This window comes from Hippoglossus hippoglossus, chromosome 24 (assembly GCF_009819705.1).
Source record: "Hippoglossus hippoglossus isolate fHipHip1 chromosome 24, fHipHip1.pri, whole genome shotgun sequence".
Lineage (NCBI taxonomy): Eukaryota > Metazoa > Chordata > Actinopteri > Pleuronectiformes > Pleuronectidae > Hippoglossus > Hippoglossus hippoglossus.
In genome coordinates, this window is record NC_047174.1 from 20225451 (window position 1) to 20252896 (window position 27446).

At 41.8% G+C, this 27446-nt stretch overlaps 1 protein-coding gene across 1 annotated transcript in view; it reads left to right on the top strand.

Moving 5' to 3' along the window:
* The window catches only part of rev3l (REV3 like, DNA directed polymerase zeta catalytic subunit), a 64044-nt gene that overhangs the window by 4767 nt on the left and 31831 nt on the right, over window positions 1-27446 (top strand). Inside the window, exons 2-6 of the mRNA XM_034580444.1 lie at window positions 21105-21294; window positions 21471-21545; window positions 22529-22689; window positions 25485-25614; window positions 25804-25898. Coding sequence (XP_034436335.1) covers window positions 21105-21294; window positions 21471-21545; window positions 22529-22689; window positions 25485-25614; window positions 25804-25898 — 651 coding nt within the window. The remainder of the gene's footprint in view (window positions 1-21104; window positions 21295-21470; window positions 21546-22528; window positions 22690-25484; window positions 25615-25803; window positions 25899-27446) is intronic.

A 27446-nucleotide genomic window follows, 5' to 3' on the forward strand; every position in this document is an offset into this window, starting at 1 on the left:
ACTCATCTCGGAGCCTTATCAGACATGTCTTTAACCCAACTGTGTAAACTAGTAGTAACTGAGATAGAGGCAATGTTGAAACGTTTTGCCTTGAAAATACTGGTGTTTAAATTAACCAAACAACACATAGTCGTCTTTGTGCATATTTAGTAGAAGAAAATGTTCTAATTGTCCGTGTAAACTAATGTTAAATCAATAATTGTCAACTTTAAGATCTGTGATGAATATTTATCTCTCATATATTCCAAAACAACACGGTGGAAATCAGCAGCAGTTGAACCACCAGCTTCTTGTTGTATGTCTTATTTATAGGAAACCTACTGACATAAATCATACAAGTCATGTTAGTCAGCTTTCCCTTGAATGCCAGCGAGAACGGTGTGTCGCTGGCAGGTGCTACTAGCGCTAGCTGAAGATGACACACTTGGGCTCGGAGACCACAGGACGTTAAACGCTGTACAGTCTTTCACATCGACGCCGTGCTGCCTTAAATGTTTGGTGAGCTTCCCTCATGCATTGCACTTTGCCTTGTCGTCGTTGTCTTTTTTAAAGTGAAGCCACACTTCTGACCGTTTATCGCGTCTCAGCTTTGCCATGTTAACCATCCATGCTAGGTCGTGTTGTGTAGTGCGTGACGTAGTCACATAGGCAGGTCCTGGCAGATACATACGGCGTCCTTGCATTTTACGAACCGAGAAGCAGAACCGAAATTCTATTTATTTTATGGGTACCTGGTACTTGGCATTTATCGGTGATTAAAAAAAATTATCTGTCAGGGCGGCAAACAACCAGCCGCTGGATCGCTGTCCAAGCGGCTGCAACCTTTTGAGGTTAGACAGCATTGATCTCCACCCGACAAGCTTGGCCCAGATGCTTTGAAAGGCCCTGGGGGCCCCTGTGTCAACAGGAGGCACACTGTTGTGGTTCCTTGTGTGTGTGTGTGTGTGTGTGTGTGTGTGTGTGTGTGTGTGTGTGTGTGTGTGTGTGTGTGTGTGTGTGTGTGTGTGTGTGTGTGTGTGTGTGTGTGTGTGTGTGTGTGTGTGTGTGTGTGTGTGTGTGTGTGTGTGAGCAGAGAGGGAGGAAGTGCATGACCAATTGACCTGAATGAGGGGGCCAAGAAGTGAGGTGCAGTTAGAAGTAAAACTGACCCCCCTCCCCATCCCCGCCCGGGTTTAGCTCTCCCCAGGGGAACCTTTAATGCCATCTAAAGGAATTCCTCCTGGATCCATTAATAGGATAATGGGTTGACTCGAACACACTCTTTGGCTCATTAGGATTAAGATTATTGTCCCCTTAACTGTTTACTTTCCTCTCACTCTGTCAGTTACTTGGGTTCAATTATCATCCCCTAACCCCTGCTCCAGTTGCTTCTAATTATATCACAACTGAGAGAGATGTAGGTTTGTTGATATGCTGTTTTGTTAGGGTGGAGCCGAATACAAGCAGTAAAATCCGAGTAAAATGTGTCAATAACCAAACTCATGATGAATAAAACTCCTAATTGGATAGCTGTGTCCACATCATTCCTTGATAGGCCATCCACACACAGAGCTCCCTCCCCTACTCAGGAGTGGGCGGTGTCATTGGACTCATGGTCAGCCAGCAGAATCCAAGCAGTTACGGGCCGGAACGGTCATATGGGGTCAGATCTGACCACGCAGCCCGCTGGCATTCATACCGAGTGTCAGTGCAGCAATGCAACAAGGGTGACGGAATCGGAGCCGTGCTCGCAGCCGGCTTCAGCTCGGTGTGGCAGGCAGGAGCGGACCCCGACCTGGCCAGCAGACGCTCCAACAGCGCCGTCTTCCTCTCCGCCTGCCTCTAGAGAGCCCCCAGCCACCTTCTGCTCTCCGCTGCCTGCTCCTGGTATGCGGCTGCGAAGTCCTCCGGCAACGCCAACCGTACCGGCTTACCGGGCCACGTCCTTGGCTGCATCCTTGGCTGCATCCTTGGCTGTGTTTTCTTTTTGTTGAAACTATTTTTTTCTTATTCTATATAGACCAATCAGTTAATACTACGTGTTCTTCTGATCAACTCATATCCATGTCAGGCTTAAAATACAAACTTCCGGTTAGGTACCGCCCACTTCAAACTAAGCCCCGCCCACTGAGGAAACTTTGGGCACTTGACTATATGCTTCTGCATCTTTGTGGCATTCTTAACATAGGTCTTTGCACAGTATTTGCAAATGTACACAGCCTTTCCTTCTACATTGGCTGGGGTGAAATGTCTCCACACATGAGATAGTGCACATAGCATTGTTCTGTAGAATAAGATGAGAAAAAAGCTTGTAAAAAACACTAATGCAATGCCAGAGATATAAATAGTTAGCTAAACAATTGGAATCGTCTTTAAAAATATTTTACAATTGATGGATAAATGAATAGAAATAGGCTAGATGAACAATCCTCAATCAGCATGCTAATATATATATATATATATATATATATATATATATATATATATATATATATATATATATATATATATATATATATATATATATAACAATAACGAGGAGATCATGATGTTGATGTTAGGCTCAACATCGTGTTGACGGTCAGTCATTGGTGAAACTTAACTGCTACTTCAGAGTGATATGTTTAACTTGATGCCTAGGACCATAGATCTGTTGTCCATTCCAGATTGTACCCTGGTTACATCAGGGCCTGGGAGTGGTGGTTTCCACTCCCCCCCCCCCCCCCCCCCTCTTATTCTCCCAACTAACCTTTGAAATCCAGAAACCCCACCGCCAGACATTTTTAAGATAAGTAGAATGACATGGGCTGAGTGACAATTTGTGTCTGAACAGGTGTTCCCATTGTCTTCATCAAAGTTGTGTAACTGTGAGTATATTGCAACGACTTCGAACATTCATCCTTACCCTAATCATTTTGATAGAGAAAGGACAAAATCCGATCCTATTGGAGTTGTTGTTGTTCTCTAGTAGCTGTGTTCCAGATGGCTTTGCCAATGAGGTAATGTGATTTAGTCCATCTCCATGGTGAGATGGATGCCCATTGCTGAAGAGGGAATGGGGGGATAACAGGAAGTATTTTGTCTTTTGATGCAGCTGTATTAAAAAGCCAGTGTTTGATGTGAAGTGCCGTCTAAGGGCCACTGTTGGTTGGTGTCTGTAAAGTCGTATATTCTGGAAGTACCTCTTAGTTTTCCAAAGCAGGGTCCTGTAATGTGGTTCTGTGTGGTCTGCAGAGAGAGGCCTGTGTTGGCACGTGGTGTTGGGTCATTTCAGGTCCTACGCTCAGTGTTGGCTCTACCTCTCTCCTCCTGCCCCATTCTCCCCACAAAGGGAGCGAGAGAGAGAGAGATGAGGGGCCCTGTTTTGTCCACCCTCATAATGAGAGAGGGAGACTTCCCACTCGGTGTCTCCTCAGGGCCACTGGTGTTGCTGCAAGAGAGCTCTGCAGTGTTTCAAGGCAGATTAAGACCTTGTCTAAAAAGAATGAAAGAATTTGGGCAGACTGAAGAAAGCTTGAATCTCTGCTTGAAAATGGGAGAATGCTTTAAACCTGCCACGCTGTGCCTTTCAGCATGGTTTTTAATAAGGTGTGTGTGTGTGTGTGTGTGTGTGTGTGTGTGTGTGTGTGTGTGTGTGTGTGTGTGTGTGTGTGTGTGTGTGTGTGTGTGTGTGTGTGTGTGTGTGTGTGTGTGTGTGTGTGTGTGTGTGTGTGTGTGTGTGTGTGTGTGTGTGCGCACATTTGCGTGCATACACAAAAAGACAAACAAAGTGATTAAGTTTTCATCTGTAACATTGGGGTATCTGTGCAAATTAGGATTCAGTAGCAGCACTCCTGTTATTTCAGTAATGTACTAGTGCTTTAGTGCATAAACCTACTGAATTGTCTGTGCTGTTTCCCCATGCAGGTTAAATCGTTTTTTTTGGTCATATAGCTCTAGATCAGACCTGATTGAAGGCTTTTAATTACATAGACCAAAAGCGATACGTTTTCATGGTTTCAGTTCAAGCTATGGGAAAGTAGTAGCTACAATTTTAAGTTAGTTGTTGAGTTAGGGAGTGCCACTTGAGTGAAATTGGAGCTGAAGACTACAAGTTTGAAAATGAAATTATTACTGGATTATGAATTAAGATGGAAATTTATTTACCAAAAGTCTCTAGCCTGCTCCTTAAATCTGCTTGAGGCTATAGTGTCCCTGGATCTCCAGGTAAACTGTTGACGCTTGATTTGGGTTGTGTGTGTAATGCTGGTGCCAGGTTTAAACAAATCAAAATGTTAAAAAATAAAAGGAATTTATCTTTAACTTGAAAATTCATGACTATTTTAATGCTTTTGATAATCTTCTGTAATGTAATAACATTAGATTTGCACACTAAAAGAAAAGGTGCAATGTGTTGTGTAATAAATTATTGCATACCACACTACTTGGCTTTCAGCATTGTGAATCTAAATGACTGAAGAAGCAGTCTGGGGAGCTGACTTTAGCTGACCAGTATTCAGTAGCAGAGGTGAGAGTGTCAGAGGGGGGGGGAAGAAAATGAGGGCAAAGAATATACAAATCCTACAGCATTGTGCTTCTTTGTGTGATATTGCACTTTTTGTTGCTGTATGTATTTAGATATAGCAATTAAAAAGGTTTGTGTTCCGTATGTTGATTGTGACCTACCACAATATCAACGTTTACTGTCACGCAAGATCTTCTATTTCTTTGACTGTCAAATTGGTCAAATGTTCGTTCACTGTAGAGCTGATGTACCAATTGACAACAGACCCGACTGGTGTAGATAAACTAGCAAATTGGAGCACAGGGGAAATCCTGCTGCATCAGTGGGCTGATGGAAGATTTAAAAAATCTGGTCTGGTCACTGTCTTTCAGGATGCACACAACAGCATGCTGCGTGTGTGTGTGAGGAGTGGCCTCACTGGCCAATCACAATATCTAATCATCCTCACTGAGTCACTGAGGAAGGTTATGTGAACCCAAATGAATGTAGCGCTTTTCTCAACATAACACAAACGATTGTCCGACCAGTGTTAATTTGGTCAGATGAAAACCCCCGGGACTTGAGCTTGATTGTCCCTGATATTGTCAGCTCAACCAGTAGTGTCCCCCAAACTGCCCTTGGTGTGTATGTGTCAAATTACTAGATACTAACAGGGAGCTGGACACAACTGTAGGAGTTTTATTCACTATTGCAATGTAAGTATTTGTAAGATTTCTGGCGAATGCTGGCAATACAATACAACAAATAGAGATTTTACAAGATTTTTCTGGATGGATTGTTTGTAGCACATATTTGCTTAACGTTGGTGCATTCCTGTACCTGTGCCAAGTCTTTTTTTCCTTTTTGAAAGTTGTGGACCAACAGTCCTTCTGCCTCTGTTTTATTTAAATCTGGGACTGCAGTGGGAACAGAAAACGGTCTGTCTCATCAAATTTTAATTCAATATCCCTGTACAGTCAGTTTAAGGGCAGGCTTATTATAAAGAGGGAAATTCTGGAAGCCCAGCTCTAAAAATAGCTGTGTGTGTCTGTGTATTTTTATGCAACTGCGCTTGTGTCTGCAGATAGACGGCGGGCTGGCTGGCTGTTGTTGCTGCGTAACAAGCCACAGACTCTTAAAAACTGAATGTCTCCAGTTGCATACTATGAGCAGACATTTACGACCACCTCCTTATACCGCCTCTGATGTCAGAACTAACACCTTTTATTCCTTAAGGAGTTACCGTATATTTAGATCTGCTCTGTTCTCCAACTGAAATCTGCTCGGGTCCCAGCTATATCCCTGCTGCAACGTAGTGTGTGTTTCTGTGTATCTACAAGGATGTCCATGTGTTACATTGAGAGGCAGTGCTTGGAAATCTCCTGCTGCCCCTTTTATCAAAGAGAAAGTCTGAGCACACACCAACATACACACATACACACACACGTACACACGGCATCTTTTTGCACCGTGGCAACCACTTGGCTCTAACCAGTTCTCCTCATACTCATTATGAAATCTGTAGCATCTCTCTGCAGCTCTCACTGTCCTGTCAGGAATTTTAGGGCTCAGGATTTCAATGTTTGCTCTATTCATTCATAATTCATTAATTCTCATTTCTCTTCAGTGGAGTTCTCCTTTCTTTTGCAGTTTATCCTTATATGGCCAAGAATAATCTGAAAAAAAACAAAATGTCACAGTTTCTGGTTTCATAACTGTTTACTTTCATAATGAATTTGTCATTGTGAAGGAAGATTGCTATGGGAGGGTTTTAGTGAAATGAGGGACTGCTGAGGTGAATTTGCTGTCAGGAGGTACTGTACACTTCAGTAACTGGTCATTTCGTCATTGTCATCCTCAGTTATTTGTATTTTTTAACCCCCCTCGCGGGCGATGAATCCTGTGGAGGATCTCTTGATGTAGTTTTTAACTCATGGGTTGGTCGAGAAACTCTGGAGAAAGTTCAGAGGCTCTCACCCGGACATTTGCATTCTCACATGCAGCCACTCCGGAGAATGTCAGGAGATCATCCAGAGTTCAGTGCATGCATGAAAGCAGCTTTAGTGGTCAGCTACAAAGAGTTGCATGCATGCATGCATGCGTGCGTGCAAGAGTGGGAACGAGGATATACCTGCATGTGTCCCAGTAACTGCAGATACCCTGAGGGTCTCCCGCTGCTGGTCACAGTCCATGCCTGTCAGTGTTCTCCCCCTCTCCTCCTCTGTTGTATGCAGCCTTCACTTTCCCCCTGTCTTCCGCATTCCTTTGTTTTCCTCGACATACTCTAACTCTTTCAAGGGTTTTCACTAATGCTCGACCAAAATGGTTCTTAATTTAATGATATTTAGAAAGCAGGGGCGGCAATGGCAAATGTATGAAATACTGTTAAATAACAATAGATGAGACACAAAAACGAGAATTCAGAGTAACATTTATTTAGCATACACATACATTTTTATATAGAGTGTGCGTTGACTCTGTGCACTCTACTTATTCTTTGAAATTGAAACTAATGTCTACAAGTTATTATCCACAAAATGTTTTTGTTAAGCGGCCTCGTATGTGCAGGCATCGGCGGATACAGATGTTCTAAATGCCAGATATCTGTGTGATGTATCGTTCCATCACCAGCTTTTACTTTCTTCCCTTGAATCAAATCGGCACCTTGTTTCATCTCTCTCCCCCCATGTCCCTGTTTCCCCTCCTCCTCCACCTCACTCTTCAGCTACTGTCACATTGTCCTGGACTGCCTCTGCGGGAGAGCTGCTGCATAGCGCACACAGAGAGAGGGAGTGTTTACAAGTGGAGCTAGTTTGGCCTTTGCCCTCATACCCCCATACCCCTCCTCGTGGTCCCCTTCAATTCAAAGCTCCACACTCTTCTAAATCCCCCCTGCCCTCCACAGCACCCTCCTCTTATCTTGTACCCCCATTCACTTGCATTCCTGAACATTAGGATGGTGGCAATCATTAGTGAGGGCAAATTAAGACCTTTAATGGGGCCGGGGTAGTCCAGGCTATATTCAGTACGTTTTTTCTCTCTTAAGCTTTCCTGCTGACCACAGACAGTTGTGTGGGTACTCTTCTATTCTGGATGGATTTGGTATTCTTTCCTTCTTTCTGTCTTTCTTTTTGTCACTCTTAAGCAGATTACCAAAATATGGAGGAACTGCGGAGTTCAGTGCATGTCTGAAAGCAGCTGTACATTGTGTCCATTTACCTTTTTCACTTCACAACAATATGTTTTGATGTGAGTCAGACTCCAGACTCCTAAATCTATACTTTAATGTACTTTTAGTATTGCTGCTTAATTGGATTTCACTCCACTTGTTTAGAAAGGATTTCATTTTTCCACATTGCATGTTGGTGCAGCCTAATTTAATTAGGCTCCTGCTTATCCTCCTGTTTCCAGCCCCTCCTCCTCTGTCTGCTACACACTCTCTTCATGCTGTCTTTCCTCCCTCATTCCTCCTCCTCCTCCTCCTCCTCCTCCTCCTCCTCCTCCTCCTCGTCGTCATGCTTGGCTGCAGGACTCAGTCCTCCACCAGTGTGTGTGCGCCTCCTCTCCTGGCCCTGCCCTGCCAGCCCGAGGGCTGTGCTTGGCCTACGCTGATGTTCCCCATGTTTCTGCACAGCACTCTGCACAACAGTTGTGCTTTTTTCCTCCCTCCCTCTCTGCTCTGAGGAGTCGGTCAGCTGAGGTAATATGGGAATAACGTGTCCTAGTTCACAGGGTTCTTCCTGTAAACTCTCAGACTGCTAATTACACTCTCACTGCATGGGCTGCTCTTTTCTGTGCTGTAGCTTTCTATGGTTGCTCACTCTTCCTCTTTCTCTGGCCTAGACATTTGCTTTTTCCTCTCTTCCTTTTCTCAGATTGTTTCCTTTCACTCATGCTCTCTCTGGTCTTCTGTGTCTCTCTCTCTCTTGTGTGTCCACACTGAAGTACAAGCCTATGTTTTTTACTCTCTCTAACAATCCCTTGCATCCTACCTCTTTACTCTGCAGCTGCTTTCCTTCAAATGTTGCACAAATATGCAGTGGGTTTCCAAAAAGTTAGCTAAATTAAAAGCACAGGACAATATTGCATAACCAGTATATATTTGGCACATTGGCATTTGTCTCCTCTTTTCTTCTTTGCCAAAAGTCTGCAGCTGGACCTAATCTGCAACAAGCATCCCAGTGGTTGTTACAAATATTGTTACATACTGTATACTGTAGGGGTGCATGCGTTTGTATACTCTCCATTGAAATACAAAAGTATTAACTTGGCTACTATAATTTAAGATGTCACCTGCTGACTAATACTCTCCCACTGAGCAGTGAGTGCTAATATGCCCTTGAGCAAGTCACTTAGTTCCTGTGACAACAGAGCTGGTCAGCAGCCAACAGTGTAAGCCTGGGACTGTGCAACTCTTAGGTTTGAAGGAGTGAGACTAAAATGAGTAAAGCGGGTCAGGGCTGAGAAAGAGCATTTCTGCTCAGTCAACCTTTGTGCGATAAAAGAAAAAGAAGGTAAAACAATCGTATCATGTCAAACAGATCAAAGCCTGCAGGTCTCCAGTCACCCAAGCAGGAGTCATACGAAGGGCAGACAAGGTATGAATCACTCACAATCAGTGCAGAGACAGAGGAGAGGCGGCAGAGAGAGATAGATAAAGAGAGTCGTTTTCAGACGTGACCTGCGGGTAAAATCCGGAGAATTGGCTATGGAGTTCACCTGCAGTCTGCCTTTCAAACATGTACAACACATCATTTCATTTTTGCATCTGTTGTGCATAAGAAGCGTCATCAACATGCATACTCGCTTGCGTTGAATTCAGTGGGGGATCCCCTGTTGTGTTCTCACATCGAATTCTCCTGGATTTCTACAGACCTTATACTAGGGGACAAGGCGGAGAAAGTCCGCAGAGACTGCCGAGTATCTCTCTTGGACATTGGGTCCACACATACACTTCCTCCAAAGAAAATACAGAGGAACTGCAGAGTTCATTCCATGTCTGAAAGCAGCTATAGTGACTCAGGGATTTCCTGTGGAGAGAGAATCAAGCTCTTCCATCTCACATCCAGCCCTGCAAAGCAGTAATATCAATATCCATGCAGTGTTGAGCACATCTAGTGAAGAAAAGTGTAAAACCTATTCAGCTTCGTGTCCATCTACACCACAGGGATTGAAGTTCTCTGTCGCACAATGGTTCTCAGTCAGATTCCAGAGAGACCATGTACGATATCAGTGCAGATGAAAGCACCAGAGGACAAAACCCAGAACTGGCTTCCTCACAAACAATCCATCCAATCCATCGTAATTTGTTGCTCACATTGTGTCTAATGTCATGTTATGTCCTTGTTATAGTTAAAAAGTGGCAGTATTGCTCTGTACAAGTATTTCCATGTCAGTAACAAAAACCTTTTTGAACTGTCAACTAAACATTGGTTTTATCATCGCAGTTTTTTAAATTATGTTAAAAGGAATATTTAAGGCAAATCAGCTGCTGAATCAGGGCATATGTGCTGAAGTTTTTCTTTGCATTGGCTACTTAGTCAAGGGCACTGTGATGAATGTTTGGCAGATTAATTAACAACTGTTTTGTTGAAGCAAAAATGTTTTTTATTTGACGGATTTAATTTATGTGAAACCTACAAAACTGCTTTGAATAAACGTCATTGGTATAACATTGACTGTGTATTTTGGTAAATCTTTCAAAGTCTAAAAGGAGTGCTGCAACAACTAATTGATTTAATCTATTATAATTAATTATAAAAATAGTTACTTAGTAATCAATAACTCGGGTCTGTTAAAATGCATGTCACACACTGTTGCAATGTCTCCTGAGGTGGGGATTAGCCAATGCAGTGCCTTATGTACCACAACGCCGTCTCCTCTGGGGAGTCAGTGGTTGATGGATGGCTAGAAATTAGAGAGAATAGCAAATAGCCTCTGCAAAGAGACCTAAGGGGAAGCACAATACTGTTATATCTATGGGTCATTGTTTGAGAGGAAAAGAGTTAAGCAAGAGTGGGCTTCATAAATCAAGTCTGGTCTGATTGGACTGTCATTTGTGATTCCTGTACATCCCAGATTGTAGGCTCTTGATGTTTTAAGAAGAAAATAATTACTGTTCCCCCAATTATTCTCCTGGTTTTGGTGTCATTTCAATCATGTCCCATGAGTTGCCTATCTTGCTTTGAATTATCCCTGACCCAGTCCAGATCGGTGGAGTCTGCTGCCACCATCTGCGCTGTGTTCTCACAAGCCAGGCAGACATACAGTTATCTTAAAAAGAATAAACGGCAGGAAGACCAGCCTGCAAAATCACAGCATAGGTTGGCCAACATCACACTATAGCCAGCCTTGATTTCAGTGGTCATATTTATGAAGACTGATATATCCTTGCTTTATTTGCTTAACAAAATCTGTCATGAAGCACAACCAAGGGACCATCTGGTCAGTCTCATCCTATCAGCTCAAATGACTTGCTCTACTGTGCTGTCTGTCTACTCAGCCAGGGACATGCCAGGGATGGCTGGCGTGAAGGAACATCCATGCCTTCCCTCTCGTCCTGCAGCCTCAGCTTGAGCAATGGGGAAATACTGGCAAGAAAGTGGTCATTAAGGAAAAATGGGGAGGTGATTGTGTTCCCTGTCATGAATGTGGGGCAGGCAGACAATGAATTGGTTGCCATTCATCCTATCCATCCGTCCATCTGCGTTAACTTAGGCACAGGTGACTGAATTTAGATGAAACTTAGGTAAATTGTGCACTGTGCAATTTGGGTCTTTTGTAGTCCAAATTTACACAAATTACGACATGTTCATGACAATTTTTTTTCTCATGGATCGGTCTAGATGTGGTGCTATGTGTACTGTTGTCTCACGCATAGTAAGGACTGGTCACAAAATTTCTGCAATCAAAAGAAAAAGTGTGAGAAAAGGCATCTTTACTCTGCTTGAACCAGAACTAATAGGTTAAGGGAGGGACACACACACACACACACACACACACACACACACACACACACCCAGAGAGAGAGAGAGAGCAGCCGAGTCAGTGCGTGTGTGTCACTTTTTCCTCGATTCTGGGATCATAAACTCACTAAACAATTTTTTCATATAATCATCCACTCATAGTGATGAATCTGACTCGGGACAAACATGATCACTAGAAGTTTGTACATAAAGCTTTAAGTACTCAAAATGCACTTCTGGCAAGAATGAGTGTTATAATATGGGAAATGTTTTTAAGTGTGTCAGTATTCATAATTGAAAAGGAGGCGGAGGCATTTTCAAATTCTCAGTGTTCTCTCTATTCTCTTTTTATTCTCTTCATCCAACAATGATTCATTGGCGGAAAACCCCCGCACCACATTAATGTGCACCTGGACCAGTTAAAGACACAGAGGGATTTTGACTACATTCACTACTCAGGACTACATATTTATAGAAAATAGTTGTTGGCTGATAATGTTTTAAATCTTGTATCACTTTAAAATACTATGAACAGAAGCAGTGTAAGAAGTCCTCTCGCTTATTTAGGAATAACCTGGCTGAGACGTCATCTCTCCTCAGCTCCTGGCTTGTTGCCCAGGCATCCAGCCAGGACAGGGCTGTCTGGCTCAGGAGGGAGGGCCCTACCTTTTTCTCTGCTCACATAGCCCAGACACAGTCACAGAAGGACATTCCCACCCACATTCTGGCTTGGACAACCTCTTTGCAGCTCTCCCTACTGCCATGTTGATTTGTGTTTTTGGAAGATACTTTGTTAGTAATAGTGCAGCCCTAATTGAAGTCATATTGAAATAGAATGAGGAAATGATCTTTATCTATATCATGACTCTATGTTGTATGTTGACTTGATCAGTGGTCGGTGGTGGTGGATGTTGTTGGAAGGTGTTCAATTATAATGCGTTTAACAATTAAATTTAAGAAACAAAGATAAGTCATTGGGAATGTGTCAGCTGTGTCTGTCATGAGCTGCTTTCAAATATGCATTAAACTCTGGTTCCTGGGGCAGATTCAGGGGCTGTATGTGAAACATCAAATGTCAGAGGCTCAGTGAGCCCATGTGAGAAAAGAGTGGGTGTGTTTAAAAAATATATAAATAAAAAAAGAGTGGGTATGTTGATGTTTCTACATGCGACAGATGCAAAACTAGAAAAACAACTGAAAAAGAATACAATTTTTAAATGAATGAACACAATTAAAATGAATGAAGTAAAAATATGTGCCACAAGAGTAGAATATGCTGACTAAGATGTCAACTTGAAGAAACGACAACATTCAAGATTTTTTAGTGATAAGGGCAGATGCCGTGTCAATGTGCTGTAAACAAAAACACTACTCTGCGGCGGCTGGCCTAACTCCTTTGCAAAGATGCGAGCGTGCAGTTCTGCCTTGCGTTATTTGTTTTTAATGCAGGGAACATAAAGTCCTCTTCCACTCCCATCATTCATATGCTGACTGCTCATCTGTATCTTCCATCTCCTCTCTCCTCTGCGGCTGTAAATTCAAGGAGCAGATGATTGCAGTAAACACAACAGGGAAAGTGTTATTTCGAGGGTTGTCACGATCTTCTGTTCGCTCCTCTTTTTAATGCAGTCATTCTGAACACACACATCGGAACCTTCCTCATTTTGTGGCTATATCCTTGCATTTCTCACATCAGTGACGTTGTGATGTTTGTTTCAATGTTCCTCTGTGGAGCGTTCTATGAGCATCTTAATGTGGGAGGTGTACTTATATTTACTGCAATCCATTTGGAAGGATCCCAGAATCATGGGGGACATTTCTTTATTAACTCATTAGTACATTGACAGAATATGAAAGATGGTGCCACTGATGCTACCCTGACAGGGGAGCTATTGATTGGCTGCTCTCGTCATGCAGAACTGAACTATATTTCTAAATTTGCAGGGCAAAACACACAAAACAAGAACACTTCTGATTCCTTGAGAATTTGGTCTGCGTGTTGTGGGTTTCTGTGAAGGTATAGACCACTGCCAGTATCGTAGAAAACATTGTTACAGTAAGAGGAGTAGTGGAGACTGAAACTTTGTTGGAATTACGAAACCCCTCTCTCCCTCTTTCCTTAATCTACCCTGTAAACTGTTTTGTAAGGCAAAATGACAAAAGATGGAGGATGTCATAATCATACAGGCTCAATTATGGCATTGGATCTTTGCAAACTTTGGGATCTGATATCTGGTATCCTCCTCCTCTCTTCTTCTGTCTTACGCTGCATGTCCATTCTCAAGACAGCGCAAAGCAGGTAGCATAGCTAGTGGTCTGCACTGTCGCCTTTATAGCAACAAAGTTCTAGGTTGTAGCCTGCTGACTGAATGTGGCCTTTCTGTGTGGAGTTTGCATGTTCTCCTTGTGCCTGCATAGGTATTCCAGCCTCCTCCCACAGTCCAAGGACATGTAGGTTAATTAGAGAATTGTCCATACATGTAAATGTGTGTGTGAATAGTTGTCTCAAAATGTCAGCCCTGTGATAGGCTGGCGACCTGTCCAGAGAGTACCCTGCCTCTCACCCAATGTCAGCTGGAATTGGCTTCAGCTTAAAGGATAATGAATGAATGAATTAATCTCTGGCTTATAAATCAATTTGATTTTCACATAATTTTTTCTTTCTTTTTACTTAATTTACACATCTGGATTGAAACCAATTCTTTCAGAACCATGTTGCTTTGCCTCGCCCCTAAGCATCTCTTTACCTCCTACTCTACCACTACCTCTCCTCCCGCACACTTGCTGTGTCTAATGTGCTTGGCGCTCTACCAGGCTGCTGAGTGAGCTACATACTGACTTGGTAAATCTAAATGTCTCTCTATGTGTGTTTGTGTGTGTGTGAGTATGCTTGTGTGCCCTTATGGACCCCCATTCTGGTCATTTAAGTGTGTTAACATTTTGACAAATGATGTGGGGCCTGAGGGAGAGGCAAACATTTTCTCAGTTTCTCCACCAGCACCGTGGCTTTGAGTAGTAAGCACAAATTCTACAATCCTGATGTTCCATCTCCAGGCGGTGGGAGTGCTCAGTCCTAGATTTCACTCAGCTCTCCCTGGGCCTTTTTAATTAACACCAACACTGGTTTTATTAACATGTTCCTCCACTTCTCCCTGTGGCAGCTGTCTGATTACAGAAAGCCTGACTGCTCCACCAGACCTAAAGCAGAAAGATATGAACTCAATGCTCTATGCTTAGATTTAGAGCACACCATGAGTGACTGCTGTGCATGGACGTATCTTTGCTCTTTTCAGGACAGTTTGAGCTTGAAGATAACTGGAATTGCCAAATGCCACATTCTAAAGCATTATTCGACTCAAAAAAGTATCTGCAAGGCAGTGAATCATGAACAACAGCAGCACGATCTAAATCTCTTCCATTTTTACTGTAGTTGAGTGTTGCTTGGATTGTATAGTGTCGTTGTTGTATAGTCTTCTGCATTACCACTGCCTGGAGCCATCTGTTGTACACACATCACACACAAACAATGGTCTGCAGAAATATTTTACTTACATAAAAAAAGTTTTTGGGACTAAAGGTTCCCTAAAGTTATTTTTTGTCAAAACGTGGCTTTGGATCAAAGTTTACCTTACCGGCAAACTAACATAACCAAATATACCTCAATAACAGGGAATTCCAAATAAAGTTGCGTCTCTTACACAAGCCTGCCTGAAATATAGGCCTGTTACCATCTGCAGTTGTGGTAAGGCCCTAGTCACTATCTGAGGGAATAAGTCGGCTATTTCGCCAACAGTCTGTGCTTATCGAAACTCTACTTCCTGCTTGGACCTTGAAGATTTTTTTTTTTTAAATTCTGCTTCTGTGTTCTATTGGGCAGTCATGCATTTTGAGGTTGGAGTAGTTGCTGCAGTCCTGTATATGGACTTCGTACATTCACCAGCTCCAGAGTAGAAATGAAACCAACCTTCAGCACCATCTTTGACAGATTGTGACATTAACCAGGAAATGTGCATGTTTTTTCCATAAAAAGAGAGACTCTCAAACTGGAACTTTATTGTGACTGGAACTCGTAAGTTTTCGTTGGTTACCAGGCAGAGCGCCCGACAGACAGACTTTACTGCCAAGGAAAAAGTTAGCAGCATGACTGATGACCAGTGTTGACTCTCAGAGCTGTGTGTTACATCTAGATGACCCAAGTACAGGACATTGCACACACATAAAATATTTGAACTTAAGCCAGAAACTGTAAGTTAACTTAACACAGATGGTACACAAAGCCACAACTGACACAACACATCAGCAACACATAGGTTGGTTCAGTGTACATTCCCTCCAACCTCTGTTTAGTCATTTGTTTTGTTTTTTTACAAATACCATCAAATGTGCAGATACAAAATACAGTAGAAAATGATAATTGATTTTATGAAGTAAAACTTTATTGGCCAACTATAGAGGAGATCACAGCCTCTCACTTGGACATTTGCATTCTCAAATACAGCCCCCCCGGACAATGAGTTTAGTGCATGTCTGAAGGCAGCTTATATCACTGTGGTAGATTTTTAAAAAAGCACACAAACATCCAAAACACTTTAGAAATACTTCAAAAGATACTTCCGTTAAGTAAATTCTTAAAATGCGAAAAAACTGCTTATTAGAATGTCCCAAAGTTCAATTTGATATGTTCAAAATTCGAGTTGTGTCCCTAACAAATTGAAAAAAGCTGTATTTTTCTTAATAAATGACTCTTTAGGTTATTCAGTTGTTAGTACATTTTCTTATGTTGCTGAATAATGTACATGTGTGACAGTATGTTGTATACATGCAGTTAATACTGCAGACCATGTGTTTCATTGCAACAATTAAGATGCAATTTCATCAACATATTGTCATTTGTTTGGTATAATTTCATTCTGCATTTTACAGTTTTTTGCATTTCTCTTATGCATTTTGTCTGTGCAAACTCAAACTGTAGACATTGTTTGTTTTGTACACTGCAGCTTATGTCTGATTACATAGATCTCAGGTTTTCTCACTATGGCCCAGCATTCAGCAGCACCAGGTTAACAGCTATCTGCTTGGCGAAAGGACTGCTTTTCTAACTAAGCTTCAGGCTGACTGCCTTACTGACCCAGTGGGTAGGGGCTCTTCCTGCAATGGCTGCCGAGTCATGGAGTCCTGGTGCTGATTACCATCAGAAAGTGGGGGTGGGAGGAAGAGAGACAGAGAAAGGCACTTTGCGGAGTGGACCTCCTCTGCCTCAGTGCTCCTCCCATCTGAGATAAGTCCCTGAGGCTGGAATAGCCCCTCCCTCCCCCATTCACAAATCCTCCAACAGGAAACTGCACATGTGGCTGAGGAACAGTGGGAAAAACAGTCCTCTCATCTCTTACACACTCTGCAGAAAAGCTTCAGTGAAACTTGATCAACACTGATAATCAGTTTCATTTAATATTTAAGTTAAGCAGCTGCTGGTCCACCTTCCCAAATGTCAGGATGCATTGCTTTTCCCTCTTGATCATCATTATAAGTTCAATACGTTAGGACTTTTGTTCCAGATAAATCACGTAATTTGACACCTTGGGCCCTTTCACACACCCGTTCTCACACAGTACATAGGAATTTAAAAAATAGATCCCCTCTTGAACAGAGCTGAGTAAAGAGAGTTTTAACAAAGACATGAAGCATCCTTTTTTTATATTGTAATAATGCCATTACATAATTTCTTCATGATATAATTTATATCATGATTGGTGATTGTGTCTCTAATGTTATTGGTTTAACATAGATTTCGTTTAACATATAGAACAAACTATATGATGTTATTTTCTGACTGCATACAGATGCCACCCTAACCCTATCATAAATTTTTTTTTATCTAAACAATCTAAAGGTCTTTTCTTTTTCTATAGGATGCAGATACACCTTGAAAATACCTTGTTTTTTTACCTATGCATGACATAATTTTTTGAGTTCTTTGTGACTCCTTCATGATGTCATACGACAATATACAGTGTTTGGAGGGGAATCATTTTCTGATAAATGTAAGCGTATTTGCAATGATATATTGGGAAATGGGTATTTCAGACCATGTTTTTGTTGATCTTGACCTTGACCTTTGACTGATCAGCCATCTGTGTCTAAGAGTTATTTTGCACACACACAAACACATTTTCTCCCTCTGTATCTTTCTGTGGCCTGACCAGCAGGGTGGAAAGAATCCTCCCCCCCCCCCCCCCCCCCCCCAAAAAAAAAATCATGGGCTTTTGCTTTGCTGGCACTGTTGCCTAGCAACTGCAACAGCATAGGCTGTTCACAGTGTACGTTGGCGTGTGCGTGTGACAGGAAAAAAAATCCACGTTGACATTAAAGGCTTAGGACAGACACACAAATGTCATCCTTGCTGTTCCCTAAATGCTGGAGTAGCTGCCAGCCTTTGTGTTTCTCACAGTGGATACAGACACGTTGGCCTTGTTCCGTGGAAGACACATAAATACACCCTGCGGATGAGAAACACTAATGTCACCGGCAATAATCATTAGTTGTAGGCCTCCTCAACTGTTTAGTGCCTGATTAGGGAGAATGCTACTGTAAACTTCACCAAACCTCAATCTGAATATGCCAGTTTGGTAATGCTGCACAGTCCGATCCGGTCCACAAAGTAACCAGAAAACAATGAAAATACCCATCACAATATTTTATCCAAGCAACAGTAGAAAACCCTGAGATCTTCTTTTCCCAAGGAAAAACTGTCAAAAGTTATTACAACTGCTAATTGTGAAATGGTCACAGTTAATAGATTTTTAGTTGTTGATTACTTTTCTACTAATGAACTCTTCACTGCAGCTTTTATATGCATATCAACGCATAATGAGATACAACAAGTATGATACTTAATTTAGTTCATATCATGACTAATGGTGAGATATACCAAATGGCATGTTGCATCCAAACAGGGGGCAGAACGTCTTTGTTCTGCTGGACTATCAGGATTACTATGTCAATCAATCCCAATTTTCTAGAAATGAATGTGACTTCTTCAATTGGTAATTTTGACTGGACAATAAAGATTTATTTTACTATATGATATAAAAATGTGAAAAGCAGGTAATCCTCACATTGGAATGGCTGGAACTAGTAAATGTTTGACCTTTTAAACTTAATAAATGGCTGTTATCTGACATGTCGCCATCTTATTTTCTCTTAGGATCTGTCATCTGGGTTCACACTAATGTAACACCTTCGGCCACCAGTGTATACTGGACTTCATAGATTTTACACAGTTTGACTTTGATCTTATGATGCAGACTTCATTAAGTTGAGTACGACATGCAAATAAACAATATTTCTCTATCAAAAGCAGGTGATGATGCTGTGTGTCTCCCCCTCACACGCTGCCTGCCACAGGGAGCTCTGCCTGTGAGCTTCAACATATGCCGCTCCCTCAGTCGAAGCAGTGCAGTAGCTTGAGATTCAGGCTCACACCAGCTCATTGTCTTTCATCACCACCTTCCTTCTTGCATCACCCTCCCCTCCTGTTTGGAGGCAGTCATATGTATTATTGTGCAGAGAGATGCAAAGAACATTTCTTCCGCTTTTGGAGCCTCTACTTTGGATGCAGCAATCTCAGCAATCATGGCACTGCGGCATTGCGTCGCACGCAGCATCTGTCAAGCCATAGCATGAGGATAGACAATTGGCAAGCTGCTCATGTATGTGAGTGTATGTGTGTTTTGGGTTGGAGGAGTAGTGCCAGAAACCCCCTTCTCGTTCCTCTCCTGAAGATCAGGGATGGTAAGGAAGGCAGGCATGTCTCTGGGCATGTGCAGACAAGTCTGGGCAAGAGTGGAGCTCCTGCTCAACACTGCCTCCTCCTGTCCAGCTGTCTGTCAGCCTGTCACTGTTGCAAGAAGAGAGCAGAGTGAGAAGCTTAGATTTGGGTGAGCCTCACCACCACTTGCATTTGTTGTCATCATTTTTACAGTGCTCATATTATCCCTTTTATACAACACAACTAAACACCACACAGCCCCCTGCAGCATTGTATAGATACAAGCTCTGGCCCATGCTTATAATGGTATAAAGGGAATGAATCATAGCGTGGTGTCTACAGCACAGTTCACCTCAGATGACTCTTCAGCAATGTGCGTGTCTGTCTGGCAGTGATGATGTCACACCGACCCTATTATAAATACTGTATCTCCCTCTCTCCACTCTGTTACACCCACAGTCCACAGCCATGTTCTTCCACTCTGTTTATATGCAGTTATTTAGCTAATTGACTGGTATAATAGTCTGCATGCACGTCATGAATCATGGAGTTACCGGCTTTTGTCGCACTCATCCATCGGTGCTGCCTCACAATGATTGGAGAAAAAACTTACTGGTGGAAAAAGCGGTTTGCTCAACCTTCAGAACACTCCATCCATCTCAATCGCAGCCTGTCAGTAGATTTAATAGTGTCTGTAGAGGAAGTCAAATCAATGGGAGCTACAGCACATCAGTGTTTGTTCAGGACTGTGTCACTACATGCTGGCAAATGAATGTTTGATCAGGGTGGGTTGATTCATACGGTCCTGCCAGGCTGCTGATCTCTTTTGCATTTGAGTTTAATTTCTTATTTTTCATTTTATTTCTTGCACTCATGAACACATGTTTTATGTGGCTTTTGCAGTTGAATGTATTATTCCTGCAATGTAATGCTATACTTAACAAACTTTAATCATTTCTTTTGATGAGAGGTGGTAGTATCAAGTAGATCAAGTCTCTTGGGCTGGTTATCAAACCTCAGTTGCTTGGCACAAATCGATAGCCGTAGGACCATGTGTGCAAAAATCTAATCATGATTTTCTCAATCTTGGATTTTATTTTTTTCATGGCAAAGTATTTCTTGTGGCTAATATCGATCTAATAGTCAGTAATCAAGGACAGTGACCTAAATACTTTTAAATACTGGTTGCATTTTGAACCAATATACTGTACATGTAATAAAAAGGAAAATCTTGGTTTAAATTTTTGGGATAACTACAACTATAACACAGACTGTGTGTTTTCTAATATTCTATCCACTTTATTTATGTCAATAAAGGTAGGCTAAATAACATAAGTACAAGTATTTCTATATAATGTAATACTGTTCAACAGCTCCACATACTGCCTCCAAAATGCTAATACATTTCAATCAACAACCCTCTAAAACAATTTTAATAAAATGGTGGAGCGAGGAAGGATTTAATTGTGGGACTATTGTACTAGAGTCTATTAGTTTTGCTAGATGTACTTAATAAAATGGCAATTGAGTGTATATTTGTAATTATCAATTGTATATGCAGGCTGGAATTTATTGGTTGCTAGATGTACTTTTAGGTCACATGGCAGGCTGATAATTGATCAACCTCTTAGTTTTAGAATATTGACTTCTATTCCTTGTGTTTAAAATGTTGTTTAGATGTTAAAAGTTGTATCTAACAAAGTAAAGACTTGCAGTACAAAATAATAACTTTACTACACTTAAACTCAGATATTTATCTTTAGCTGCAGCTCTCAAGTACTCAGATACTGTATAAGTTATACACTGCCATATTAATGCATAATTAAACATGTCTACAAATCAGAGGGGAAGATGAATGGAATGGATAAAACTAAGTCTGTTGTTGAATTTGTTTGTTGTTTTGTTTTAGGTCAGAAGACATGTCTTCACATTCATGGTGTGTTCCCTTACATCTACGTGCCATACGATGGCTACGGGCAGCAGTCAGAGCGCTACCTGCGGCAGGTGGCCTTCAGCATCGACAGGGCCATCAATGTTGCCATGGGAAACCCATCCTCCAGCATCCAGCATGTCTTCAAAGTGGTGCTGGTCTCTGGCATGTAAGTGACTCGTTGTCATCAAATGAACTGAGCTGACGAAGTAGAGAATTGCCTGAAATTTGCAGTACAAAACCATTCAGAATTCATAAAATAACAATGAGAGTAAATCCTTTCAATGAATGATGATGGTTTACATGCAGTATGATGATGTATCCTGTCTGGGTGTGTTGTTACAGGCCTTTCTATGGCTACCACGCCAAAGAGAAGCACTTCATGAAGATCTATCTGTTCAATCCTCAGATGGTCAAAAGGTAAGACTGCTGCCGATCGATGCAGCTCATGTGAATAGAGATAATTCAAGGCTCCTGCTGTTTGATGTTACTGAATACCAGGGTGTGGGTGCATGACTCCAGCTTACTAAACTGAAATCGATTGCTGCATAATCAGTTGTACAAATTGATTGAACGAGGGTGTATTTGCATGGAAGAATACAGGAAGAGGCTCGACAGTGAGCTTCGGGAGAAAAAGGTAAAGGGTAAGGTAGAGATTTTGGGAAAAGATAAGAGGAAGACAAGAAAAAAAGTCAGCAATTCAGGCAGCCAGCCATTCAGGCAGAGAGAGAGGAGAGAGAGACCACACTTGTGCAGCATCAGGTATCAGCTCTGACTAGTTATAATAATAATCAATAACAGTGTAAAGATGTTATTGATTATTAATGATAGCAGCAACAATTCATATAATAATTAATATATAAAAAATATTATTGTTAATAAGTGTTATTGATAATAATAATAATAATAATAATAATAATAATAATAGTTGTTATCCTGCAGCACTGGAGTCAGAGATACCTGCAAAGAGAGAGAGAGAGACTATGGGAGGAAAAAGACACATAGTTAGTGACATGTATTAAAATAATAAAATGAATGAATGTGGGGGCAGACAGACAGACAGTCAGTCAGTCAGTCTGCGAGCCAGTCAGCAGACCAGCCAATCAGGCACTCAGCCAGCATGGTGCTCTGACCCTTAAACAGTCACTCAGTGAATTGCTCCTGATTCATCTTAAAATATCAAGCAAATGCTGTAAATGCAGGGATGATCCTGGATAACATTCTGGGCAGTAAACACAGGGTTAAATGAAAGGACTGCTGTTATATATTTAAAGGGGCACTCCATGGATTTTAAATGTCAGTCAGTTGTATTATATTATGTATGTGTATGTGTGTGTATATATATATATATATATATACATTTTTTTTTTTTTTAATAGTTTAATGTTTAATGTTTTTTGCAGGGTGTGTGAGCTGTTGCAGAGTGGTGCAGTGATGAACAAAAGTTACCAGCCCAACGAGGGCCACATCCCCTTCCTGCTGCAGTTCTTTATAGACTACAACCTGTACGGCATGAACCTGGTTAACTTGGGAGCTGTCAAGTTCCGCAGGAGCCCGAACAAAGGTAGGGGTCAGGACAGAAGTGACTCTGCATTTTGAGCATCATCCAAAATTAAGGATTTTACCTTCATGTCAGATTTTCTTTTCCTTTTTGTGATTATAATCATCTAATCAAAAATGAATATCATCATCACAATTTCAACACTTAACCTGATTTTACACAAAATAAACAAATTAGATTTGACATTTTCTCTCACATCCTACCTTTCTCTTTGGGGAAGTTCCTTAGCGACACGTGTCTCTAGGTATTCCCCAGTGCTGTTAAGTGAGTGGCCTACTTTAGCCCTCTCATCAGCTTCACTACACTGGACACACTACTGTTTTTGTCTTCCCTGGACAGTGTGTGCTGAGCTACTTCGTGCTCACTGCATTGTTCCCTGTGGCTCAGCAGGGATGGAGAGTGGGCGAGGGGTGGCTGCCATGCATTGTGTCATATTGAATCAGTCCTGATCTCACCTCAGCCTCAGGATCTCTCTGTGGTCTTTTGAAAGCTCTCTCTGTTTTCCTCCTTCATGTTGCCATTTCGCATCTTTTCACATGTTTGGTCTTGTGGTCTCTTTTTCTTTTCTGAGTCTTTGCTTTCAAATTTCTCCCTCTCTTTTCTTAACACTATCTGTCCCAATTTTCCCAATTATGAAAGGTCAAGAACAAGCAAGCAGTTACTAGAGCTGCTTTCAGACATGCACTAAACTGTAGTCATTCTCCAGCTGGCTGTATGTGAGAATGCACCCACATATTTCTTAATCCTTTGTGTTCTAAGGTTGGGTTGAGTAGGGTTCAGTACCATTCACTTTTCAACCGATAAGGTGCTGTTAGTCTGTAATGTTGTTGTCATCAGCACTACCGTGCTTACTGACTGCGTAATGTTTTGCCATAAATAATACCAACTAAGAAACTATTGGATTGTATGCTGATGTTTAGGACATACTAAGAATGTCACATACTGTATAAATGTGCTACATAGCATGTTGGTCAGGAATACTTGATGCAGCTATGGCTGAGTTTTGGCAAGTAAAAGTTTATCTCATAAACCATCAACAACTCAATCCAGCTAATTAATTACCTGAAAATGTTGTAGATACCTCACTTTACATTTAGTCTTCCATGCAGGGTTTATCTTCTCAAGCGTGGGCTGCAGACATGCTAATTACACAATGCGACTGCTTTCGGCTCACCGTTGCCGTTAGTCTATACTCTGTATTCTTTAACTGTAAAAGTACAGAGTTTGGTACTCAATCCTAATTGAAAGATCCCTCTTCTCCTTGTGCTCGGCCTGCAGACTTTTGAAATAGTTTGGTCACTTCACCAGTTCAGAGAAATGAGACCCATGACTAATTGATTTTCTTCTTTCTGAATGTTTCTTCACTGTTGAGTAACACTTACAACTTCAGAATTTATCTATTCTTGCTGCTCTGCTTGCCCTTAAGTATTGTTCAAAATTAACATCTGTCACTAGATACAGCAAAGCATCCATCGGCTGATCATTTGATATCGGTGGTGGTGGGGATACAGTTTGCTCTTCAGGCACATTGGCAGTCAACTCCATGGTCACTTTGGCCTCACAGTGGGAATGTCAGACTGAGGGGTCTTGTGTGAACCTGACCCTCCGAGACTAAACCCCAGACAGCCGACTCTGTTTGATCAGAGATTAGTCTTAATCTCAGAGCAGTACCTCTGTCTCATTGTCACCTCATCATGCCTATCAGAGCTCTCTCTCCAAACTCTCAGAGAGCTTCCAGCCCGGCAGAGCTGCCTTCTCGTGTGAGGGCATTAATGATTCAGGACAGGAAATTCCTCACTTGAATTTAATAAAGTTCCTCTTTCAAATTCCTCACGCTTGACTCTCCTCTGACAAAAGCTGCATTCCCATGTTTGATCCACCTCTACACTGATGCAATCAATTGAAAGGGGGCTTCATTGCCCCAAACAACAAAGAAACCAAAATACTCCAATAATGGGTACACCGGTTTACGTTTTCTTCTACACTCAAGCTCAAACTTGAAAGCAAGTTCTTAATCTGGGATAACAGGGAGAATGGTGGGCTGGACCGGAAAAATGTGCCACTTAAAGATGAATAGAACTCTTAATGTGTTTTTAAAGTCACCTCCAAAACCCGAAAACCCCCTAGTGGAATTTATCTTTGAAATGTCTCCTTGTGTCAAATGATGGTGTTTAGTTGTAACTACCTACGCCAACCTAGTTTACTGCATTGTTGCAAATATAATTTTGGTTAGTTATAACTGGATAGTATTTTTCATAACTATTGCCATCATTCATATCATTAACAACATTGAGCTCATCCTGTTAGCGGTTTGAAACTGGGAACAATCAATCAACGTTACTAAAAGTTAAACGGAGGAAGTAAAGCAAGCATTAAGACGATCAGACAAATCCTCAGAGAAAATATTGGTGGACAGTGAAATTATTTCCTTCCATAACATCCATCATAGTTTATAAACCATTTCAAAGTTCAACTTTAACTCATCATCCTTGCTGTAGGAGCTTGTGCACAGTTTCTCTCGACAGTGAGTAATTGTCACCAGCATTTTGCCTGCATTGACTTCAGAGGTAGCTCGTCTTTTCCTTTTATCAGTGTTGGGAAGACCACATCAAAATAACTAACTAACTTTTTTTTGTCCATTATAATACATATATTTAATATTTTCACTTGTTTAAAGCAAGTGATGAGTGTTTTGGTATTTGTCTTCTATAGTCTCCTTACCATTCAAGGCCTCTTGGAAAATCCTTCCAGAGAGGCACTATAACACCATTCACTCTGCTCTGGTGTTTGTTTTCCAGTAGCCCCAGACAGGCAGACGTCCAGCAGTGGTCCCAGAATTAGCCCCTGGAAGAGCCCCTGCACCTCCAAGCTCAACGACAGCACCCTGGGGGGCACGTTTGTCCGCTGGGAGGAGAATGCCCTACCCTGGTGAGTCCCACTTGCACAGACTCTGCTGCATTTATCTCTCACTGTGAGTATACGCCCCGATAGCAAAGATTGAATCCAGTACTTTTACTTCCTTGCTACATACTTTATATATACATTTTCATATAACTTTTAAAGTTTTTTTGGGGCATTTAATTTGACGTCAGTTGTCCATGAATTCCCTGCCTGCAGCTCATTAGTCCTGGAAGAGGTGGAGAAGCAAAGCACTTGTGAGCTGGAGGTTGATGCTGTAGCTGTAGACGTCCTCAACCGCCTGGAAATTGAAAGTAAGTTCTGTCAGGTCCACATACTCACCTGCTGCACCTCCTCCACTCGTCATCTTCAGTACTGTAGCCCACACTAACACAGTTACAGGAATAAGACACAGGAGAGAAGGAAAGTTGAAAGGTCTTCTGCTTAATCATTTGTTCTTAAGGTGCAACACGTTTCAGAGTGCTGTTGTGGCATTGCTGCTCAGAGCAGCTCCCTCTGACTGTCTACACACATCCCACCCATTAGCAGCCTTAAACATGAAGGCTCTGAGCTGACCTAACAACCTCTCATGGGGCAGTGAAGAGAGGGAGACATTAGCAGAGACACAGGGTGTCCTTAAATCTCAGGATTTAGTAAATGTGTCTTTGGGCTCTTTGGTGTATTTTACATTTATTTTTGATCATTGAACTTGCCATGGTAGAAAGAAAACTCTTCGCTAAACCACAAAGCTAAACTAGCCGTGGTTTTGTATTAAAGGTATGTATCGGTCCTTTCAGCCACCTCCTCGCGAACTGGGATGCCAAAGATTTGCCTTTTTGTGGTTTTAGGTGTAAAAAAATAATCTTTGCCCACAGTAACAGTCAAACTGATCAATGGGCCTCATTTGCCAATATCTTAAGAACTTGGACGTAACATTTTAAATGCACGCTTGTGAAATACATCACCTTGTGATGCACCTCGGACACATCGTCAGTGATGTTACCTGGGGTCATTGGGTGTTTCAGGTCATCCTCACCCAGGTGACCCAACCGGGGTTGATCAAGCCCCAGCTTGTGTCCAGGTAGCGCTACCCTACCCACGGCTCTCCTCTCCTGATCCACAGCCACCTTGATGCAACTTGTGCTGCCTCGGTGGCCACCTTGATGGCCCTTCCCCTACTGGCTCTTGTGATGCCCAGCTTCGTTGAACTGGAGCCACTCCTTCTTCTTGTTAGGTTAGGGCCACTTGACCCGCCGCTGTTCTGTCACTCTGGGTGGAGCTGGGCTTGCGTCACCTGGAGGCTCTGGGTTCTGTGGGTTGACTCCAGGCCTAGCTCCTTCTGTGTCTCACAGTAGCAGTAAAACTATAGAACATGTGACACATTTAATATGTACCAGTGCTACTGATGGTAAGCAAGCAGTGTATTAAACCTAAAGATTGGTGACTATTTGTGTGACACTTCAACATATTCATGTGCTTAAAAAGTGTTGTTTTTGCAGTATAGACCAAATATTCTGTTAAAATATTATGGTAATTTTAATCTTATAAAACTGTAAAATTAAATGTAAAAAACACAATAACTGATTATTATACAGAAGCAGTTCAGTTGTCAAGTGTGCATAAGAGTGCAATTCAGTGTGCGTACATTCTGTTCTTACATAAGAACAAATCCCAGATAAAAACATGTCAGAATCTTCATATAAACTGCATATGTGGGTTTTAAGAATAGATTTCTTCTCAAGATCAGTTGGTGAATGAGGCCCATTGCTCTTAAACTAAATGGCAAATTTGAAGACACAATTGGTGTCACAAATCTAGGATTCTTTGCCTTTTTATCCCATCCTATTACAGTAAATGCATAC